The sequence below is a fragment of the Oryzias melastigma genome, linkage group LG18 (assembly GCF_002922805.2).
Source record: "Oryzias melastigma strain HK-1 linkage group LG18, ASM292280v2, whole genome shotgun sequence".
NCBI lineage: Eukaryota > Metazoa > Chordata > Actinopteri > Beloniformes > Adrianichthyidae > Oryzias > Oryzias melastigma.
In genome coordinates this window covers 17,664,409-17,672,747 of record NC_050529.1, presented here as the reverse complement: position 1 = coordinate 17,672,747, position 8,339 = coordinate 17,664,409, and the positions used below count along the sequence as shown (strand labels likewise).

General features: G+C 39.2%; 1 protein-coding gene and 1 long non-coding RNA gene across 2 annotated transcripts; both read left to right on the top strand.

Annotated features, from left to right (window-relative positions):
* The first annotated feature begins 2,928 nt into the window (after positions 1–2,928).
* Positions 2,929–8,333, top strand: LOC112156290 (protein mono-ADP-ribosyltransferase PARP14). The gene is made up of 6 exons (XM_024288522.2): positions 2,929–3,050; positions 3,137–3,931; positions 4,012–4,542; positions 5,948–6,084; positions 6,222–6,402; positions 6,601–8,333. The coding sequence occupies exons 2-6, from the start codon at positions 3,187–3,189 to the stop codon at positions 6,885–6,887; spliced, it is 1,881 nt and encodes a 626-aa protein (XP_024144290.2). The 5' UTR covers positions 2,929–3,050; positions 3,137–3,186; the 3' UTR covers positions 6,888–8,333.
* On the top strand, positions 5,013–5,441 carry LOC112156200. Its single transcript, XR_002920931.2, has 2 exons — positions 5,013–5,257; positions 5,349–5,441. It is a non-coding gene; the product is annotated as an uncharacterized LOC112156200 (long non-coding RNA).
* Positions 8,334–8,339: the final 6 nt, after the last annotated feature.

The window sequence follows — 8,339 nt, the reverse complement described above, 5'->3', positions numbered from 1 at the left end:
AGTTCGGCCAAAACTCAGCTGAACAGCAGATCAGCAACATGTGAGGCCTGCCTCCGGCACATACCTCAGGATCTGCCCGACAGCCAAAGCATAAAGACGCGTCTCACGTTTCAGTGTAACCGAAGCAGAGGTTTTCAGAAACAACTGGATTCATAAGAAATGGCTGTGTGGGCACCAGTTCAAAAGATGTCAGCCAAGGTGCATGCACTGTTGGATGGGATTGCAGAGCATCTAATCTATTGCACAATGTTAATCAAGACATCTTTTCTCGAGAAAAACCACAAGCCCCTTTGTATTTGATGATTTCATTTTTTTATTTGAAAAAATACTTGATGAGACATTCTGTTATTTTAAAACAGATAAACATCTTCTCACACTGCTAGCTGGCAAACTCAAGGACCCCTGCTTGTGCTAACACTCCATGTTTGAGGTGATCATTTCCCACCAGGACGGATTTTAGAACTCAGACATAACTGCTGGTGTTACTGCTATTAATTTAGGCGTGAAGGAGACATCCCCAATCTTATGATATTTTATGAAAAATGTTCACACATTAAATACATGATCATAAATCATACAAACACAAAAGAATCAAAGCAAAAAAAAAACAAAAAAAAAACAAAGATGAGCATTAAGGTACCAAACCAACTTCACAAATCAGTTAAAGTAAGTAGAATTTTAACTGTTAATGACTTAAGTCATTTTTTGCAAAAATAATCATTCAAAGTCTCACTCCAACTATATATTTTTTGGATTGTAAAAGTGTTCTCGGTGGTCTTTTAATTATGATTATGCCGTTTTTAGCCAAAATAAAAAAAAAAATGTCGCTTTGCAAGACATTCTTTGCAGCACAGCAGGAGTTTATTAGAAATTTGTCTCTGGGTTGTAAACAGGACTGAGTAAGCCTATGTTGATATCCCATGATCCCTTTAGCTAACCTAATAGATCACTTTTGGTATGTGGTGGAACATTTTGGCTTCATGGATGTTCAGCCGACAAATCTGCAGCAAATGTGTGATGTTATCCTGTCAATATGGATCAAACGTAACAAGGTGGACCTCATAATGTGACCGCTGAGTGTCAGAGGAAGTGAAGACAATGGCAAAGTCAGTAACTAAAGTCAAAAGACGACAATTTAAAGAATTCTGAAGAACCAACTTTCATTTGCTGTTCCTCCGTGGAGTTCTTCAACCATCATTCCTCAAATTACGCTAATTGTTTAGGATGACACCAAAACAAAAGAGAGATTCCACAGTGGTGTTAAAACAAGCCACAACAAAAGTCCTTCCAACTTACCTGTAATGATCAATGTGAATTCATGTTAAATCTACCAAACTCTCAAATGCAGCACAGTGAAGTCATTAACCCACTGATGCCTGAATTTATTTCCAGCTATGAACAAAAAATCACTTATATTTTTTTCTTTTAATGCTCAGCACCTTTGTGAGAAGTTACTCATTAAAAGACTCTTTATTTATTTCTAAATTCAAGCATGCATTGACTGTAAATTATAATGCAATTTATGCATTTTTATCTTTGGAGGCAGAAAAGACCGGCAACTTTAGCTGGAATTATTGACAGGAAGCAATCAAAGTACTGTATGAGACATGGACAGAACCATTCCAAAAAATCAGAATGTCATGGAAAAATGTGCTTATTTCCACAATTCCCTAAAATATTTGAGACTGTAATTGTAATAATTTAATTATATGTGAAAACCTAAGCAGGTACTTTAAGTTTAGTGGTGAAATTTAGTTTTAAACATTACTGTCCTGGAGAATTTGAGCACTTTTCTCCACAGTATTCATATTTTTCAAATCCTGCTTTTGTGGGTTTAATCAAAAATAAACAAATACTTGGATTAAACAATGGGCTCTGAAACAATGTACTGTGAAAAATACATTTTTAAAAATAGAATTATGGAAATGAATATGCTTTTCCATGATATTCTGATTTTATTTTAGTATTTTAGAACAAAAGAGAATTGTAGCCCAATACTCCTTTGTTTTAGACTTTTTAGGTGTTTCATTTTAATTTATTTTTTTATTAAGAAAAAATTATTGTACTTCTAATCTTAATGTTTCCAGATGAATTTCATCAGTTATTGACACACACACACACAAAAAAAAATCTACAAAAAAGAAAAAATAACATCACATTTAACTTCTTATTATGGATTTCTATGGTTTGCAGACTTAGCACGCCCTCTAGTGGTTCAAGGCGGTATCACAGTTGTCAGCATTTTCTTTTCTTCCAAATTATTGTTCATTTTTTGTTTGTTTTACAGGACAAAGTGCAGAACTGATCATCTTATTTTATAGAAAGTATACAGATTGGTGCAATTTCGTGTCCTACATCTTATCACTATCTTCAAATTAATTTAGAATTGAACTAACTTCACTCATATTACAAGTTGTTTATGGAAGGATTTTAAGTTTGACTCACAAGATTTTTCTGCAGAGTTCACTTGTGAAGGAGAAGTACCTGTTCCATGAAAAATTATGAATATAAATCTATTTTTATCTGTGGGTGTGTCCATTTTTCTAATTTCGTCTCTTTAAACAAAGAGAAAGTGAAACTATAAACGTTTGAGTGATCTACCTCACTGCAAGACGGCTTCATTTTACTTAGTTTGTGGATTTGTTCAGAAATAGTGATAGATTTAACAAACAAGAACTTTTTGTTTGAGATCCCAGCTGAGATAAATCCCCCTTCAGGAGTGCAGGAAGATTGACGGAAGGAAGGGATTCCTCTTTGGAGAGGGTAAGTGTGGATACAAGGTTGACTATTTATACACACACACACAGCCACACTTTCACTTAAAAACTTTACGCACACACAATCAGAATGTTTTCATATTTTTTAAATGGTTTTTAGCCCTCACTAGATTTTTAAAAAAGCTATTTCCTTGTTTTTATCAATAACTTTGACCAGCAGATGCTGCTTTTTTGCAGGATAAGTACAGTTTTAACTCTCAAGAATCCTTTTCTGGATATTATAATTGGCTTTCTCTTTTGCAGAGAAAATTATCCTTTTGTGTTAACAAACAGGTAAGACAACATTTAAGCACAAACACCTCCACTCGTCTTGAACGGTATAAACAAAGATTAAACTCTCAGTTATGTTTCCTCACTAGAGTAACGGTCTCTGGAGGTGCGTTCAGGAGCTGCTAACCTTGCAGGACCAATGAAAAAACAACTGGATAAGAGAGTTAAGCTTCCTCAGGATTTGATGACCTTCATTAAAAACAGTAGATTGGTTCCCAAGTACCAGGCAGACTTCCAGCAGAGATTCAAGAACCCGGTTTTCCTGGAGGTGGGGGCAGATGTGGTCCTGTCCAGCCTGTGCTCTCGTGACCTGGACAAGGCTGCGGCCGCTTTGCTAGATGAGCTGAGTGTGGAGATCGAGAAGCTGCAAGGCGGTGCAGCTGCGCCTCCAAACATTGACAGAATCAAACAAATCCTCACAAAAGCCGAGAATGAGGCGAACTGCGGTGAGGTCAGAGTCAACGTGACCTTCATCTCAGAGCCGACTCCTGCATCAGTGGTTAAAGTTCGAATAGTGGGGTACACCAAACATGTGAGCGAGCTCAGAGAGCATCTGCTGAATGAAATCATCATTGAAGAAGTGGTTGAACTCGCTCACCCCGAGCTGGTTGACTGCTTTGACCACATCTTGGAGCTCATCAGCCTGAAGACGAGCAACGTCTCCATGAAAGCTACAGGTTCTCCTCGCCCCAGTGTGACGGTATCCGGTCCCTATCGTCTGGTTCCAGACGCCCATCGCGCTCTAACATCTGCTTTGGCCAAACTGATTTCTGACACCGTGGCCTTAAATGAACCGGCGGCTCTGCAGTATTTCCGCACCGATGGCAAAAAGGACAAAGAGGACATTGAGCGTTTGTGCCAGGTCTGCATCAGAGAAAAGGAAGGTGGGGCCTGTTTCTGTCACTTCCTTCTGTTTTTGATTTTGACTTACTTTAAGTCAAACCATCTCCTTTGCCTTCGACAGGTCAACGGTCCAGCTTCTTGTTTGTGGGTTTGACCAGAAAGAATGTGGCTGAAGCGGTGACAAAAATAAGAACATTGCTTAAAGATCGCTGGTCTACAAAAATCTTTACCAAGGAGGATCTGGAAGACCTCACTGAGGACGGCATGAAGGATTTGAGGACGCTGGCCCAACAGCAGAAGCTGCACATTCAAGAGAACCCGCCAGGCCAGGGTGGACTGATAGTGAGCGGGTTAAAATCTGGAGTCAATCAGGTAGTGCAGATGGTCAACACCGCCGTTCCTCTTAGAAGAGAACTGAGGGTTAAAGAGGAGGACAATTTGTACCTCAGTGTGGCCTGGTGCATCTTGGTCCCCAATGAGAGCTGGGTAAGACTCCCCAAAGCAGACAATTATAAACTGGAAAGAGGAAATACTGCAAACGGTATAGTGGACGCCAAGGGAACGAAGTGGAACGTGAATCTAGAGAAGACAGAAGCCAGAAGTCAAACATCAGACCAAGTAGCAAAGCTGAAACGACTGGAGAATTTACCAGGTATGGAATTCCATAGTGTTAACCATTGTGTAGCTTACTTTATGCTATGCTGATGTTCATCGTGGCTTCACACTGCAAACTAGTTGATCCTTGTAAAGATTTCAAACCATTTGTTTAGACATTCAAGCTATTTCACCAGCTTTGAAGCTGTTTAAACTTATCTTACTCTACACCAGGTATGTTCAAAGTCCGAAGACCAAGTGAGGCCCAGATTCAAAGTTTCATGTTGTAAAATCAATGATATTTTGCCCCCATCGTTTTCTAAAAACTTTGTGAACAATGTCTTGATTGTGGTTGGCTAAATTACATTTTAAGCTGTAGTATACCTGTGGCAACATCGTCATAGTACGACCCTTTTGTGACACTTTTAGATCATTTCTGAAATGTCAACTAGAAAATAAGAACGTGAACAGTCGTGCGTAGTTTTGTAAATACGTGCAGCTGGGGCTTCCCTGGCCGCACATACCCGGAAGAAGGGTTAAGGTCAGGACAAAGGGTTCTGGCCGTCCTTTCTTGGAAGTTGGGTGGTGCACGTGTAACGAGATGAAATCTTTTTTTAATTACACAAAATATTGATTGTCTAAGTTTAGTTTCTCCCCCTGAATTCAGCATTGGGTAACCCCTCCTTAGTTTGTTCTTCTTCTGTGGTTTCTTCTTTATATGTTGGGCGCTCGCTTTCCCTCTCCCCTTCCTGTTTTACTGTTCGGTGGGAGAGGTGGGTGTCCTGTAACATTTACAATATGAATCCTCATTTTATTTTTATGTAAGAATTAGCTGATCTCCCTCTACCTGTCACTCTCATCTAGGAGCTAAAACGGGCAGCTAACACGCGATTTCTGTGTCTTTCCTTTCTGGAAAACTGTCAGATCCGCAATAAATGGAGGTGATCTCCGAGGGTGCTGCTGTGCTTCCACGTCTTTCTTCCCCATAAACACAACGCAGAATCGATCCGGTTACACACGGTCCATTCTGAAGTGGGTTCACCACTTTTTCCCTTTAGGGTTTTGTAAGGTAGACTTTTTGTTCACCCCAGGGCTTCTGGTGGCACTGGATATGAACGGCCGCCATCCTGAAACATTTACACATCGTCCAATCAGAGATGCTGCTGTGGTTGCTCAGCTGTTGCCCAATTTCGTAACAGTGTCATCCACACTGGTCACTGGACTGCCACAGCATGACCTCAAAATGTGCCCGGGCACCCACTGACCAGTGTCAACTTTTAGAGAAAAATCTTCCGGTCATTGTAAAATTTTAACTTTTTCTTAAAAAAGATCTTATTTTTAAGGAGCAAAGGAATTCTTCAATGCTAAAAATGGTTGGATCGTCTTTCACAAGTATTTCATCAGGTCAAACCTTTTGACTTATTCTCTGGCTTTAAACCCCTTCTGTTTGTTTCTATTGTCAGATTTTACTTTCCCCCTCTACTGGGACAGCATGGATCCTGGAGAGAACCTGAAAGAAGTTCTGCTGGACCCACAGTCTGAAGAGTACAGGACAGTACTGAAACCTTTCAGAAAAACAGTGAAAAGGACTGTTTTGAAGGTATAAATCTCTGTCTTTTATAAAAACTATCTAAATTGATCTTAATCGTATATTGATTTTAAGTTATAGTCAAAAGTTTTGATTGATTTGGAAAAATATGAGAAAAATTCTGTTCTTTTCTTCTTCTGTGATGCTAGATCGTTCGCGTGCAGAACATTCACCTGCGGCGTGCTTATGAAGCCAAGAACAAACACATCTCAGACAAGAACAAACTGGATGGAGGAGCGGGAGAAAAGCTGCTTTACCACGGGACGAGTCAAGACAGCCTGGACTCCATCAAAACAGGAGGATTCAACCGAAGCTTTTCAGGGAAAAACGGTCAGTTTTAGCCAAACATTTCATTCAACAAACAAGCATCATTAAATCTCTAAGCAACAGTATTTAAATTGATGTGTAATTCACTTGAAATATAATTTCAGATAATATGCTGACAAATTTGTTACATTTTCAAAATAAAAGACTACATTTGAATTATTACCACTACTATTCAGATTTATGTTTTCTGCTTTTTCACAGCAACAGCCTACGGTCAAGGAACCTATTTTGCTGTAGACGCCAGTTACTCAGCCAACTCCACATATTCCAGACCCACTGCTGATGGTTCTAAAAGTATATTTGTGGCCCGAGTTTTGACGGGTGTCTTCACTCAGGGCCGCAGTGACATGAAAATGCCTCCACCTCGGAGCAGCGATCAGCCTCACAACCGATACGACAGCCTGGTGGACAGAGTGGACAACCCCAGCATGTTTGTTGTGTTCCATGATGACCAGGCCTACCCTGACTACCTCATTACCTTTAGCTAGCTTAGCTAGCTAGATGGTTCCTGATGGAAATGCTAGAAATAAATGTGTAAATTATGTGATTCACTTTCAACTTTGTTTTTAAAAAATAAAAAAGGGAGATTTAAGGAGTTTTAAAGTAAAAAGGAAGATAAAATAGCTATAGCTACACACCGGGCACTTGACGTGCATTCTAGAACGGGCTTCACATGACCATAGTGTTCGCACTGTAGAGAGAGAGAGTAAGGCACTTCTTCTTCCTTTTCTACTGTTGTTTACTAGCTCATGTCCGCCACCTACAGTTGGAAGAGGCTTGGTGCAGAATGTCAAAGCAGAGCAAATATTGTGAATTTTGCTCCAGGCTTTTTTTGATCAATTTTTAAGCAGTTGATACTTCAATTAATTAAAATTGAAGCCATCTATACGTCACTATCAATTCAGAGTCTTTTATTGATCAACCTATTTTAACTTTCAATGCATGTTCAGTGGCCAAGCCCGAAAGCGGTTGTGGAAACTTGCGTAGCGAAACTTGAACCCAAACGCCTGAAGCACACATTTATGGATAACAGACTTTTCATCGGAAGTGGTCACTTGAACACATGATGCTGAGAGGGTGTGAATGTGGCTTTATTGGTAAACTCTATGATTTCTTACAGAAAGGTAAGACATTTGTATCTGGCCCGCCACACGGTTTAACCTGGCCCCGTCATGAGGAGAAAAAAATTATAAGGATGTTGGGGAAAAAAGCAAGTTTCTGGGAAATGCAAGAACGGCATAGCAAGAGATCATGAAATGAACATAATAAACAATATAATAAGTGATTAGGCTACTGGGATAAAAGCAAAGCTGCAGATAACAAGTTGAACATAGGTTACTTTGCTATTACGTTACTTGTCCAGCCCACTTGAGATCAGACGGGTGGAATGTAGCCCTCAAAACCAAAAGCAGTTTGACACCCCTGGTTTAGACTTTGTTAGACAGGCTGCAAATGGTGGCATCACTGCATGTATTCTTTAAATATGCAGCAAAAGAGCACTTTATGGTTGTATTTGTAAGATTTTCCTTCGAGAGGTATATTTCTCTATCACAACTGTTAGTTTTACAAAAAAAAGATGTTTTAATTTATGCTACATTTCTAATAAAGTCGCTAATGAAGTGTAACTTTAAAATATGTATTTTTTCTTAAACACTGTTTGGATGTTTGGCTTTAATAAAATCAAATAAAACTTTGCTTGTAGAGCGCTTTTCTAAAATATTTTGCCAAAGTCGAAAACTTGACAGATTCTTGAGTGCTGTGTACCACAAAAAATCAATCTGAGGTCAGTAAGTTGATTTCACAATCACAACAACAGTGATAAAATAAACTGCGTACATTTTTTCTTCATCACTGCTGACATTACACTACCTACTACTACATTTGCTTCATTGAGATGATCCCATATGGCACAAGGTGTCTTTTATTTTGAAAGGGAGTCA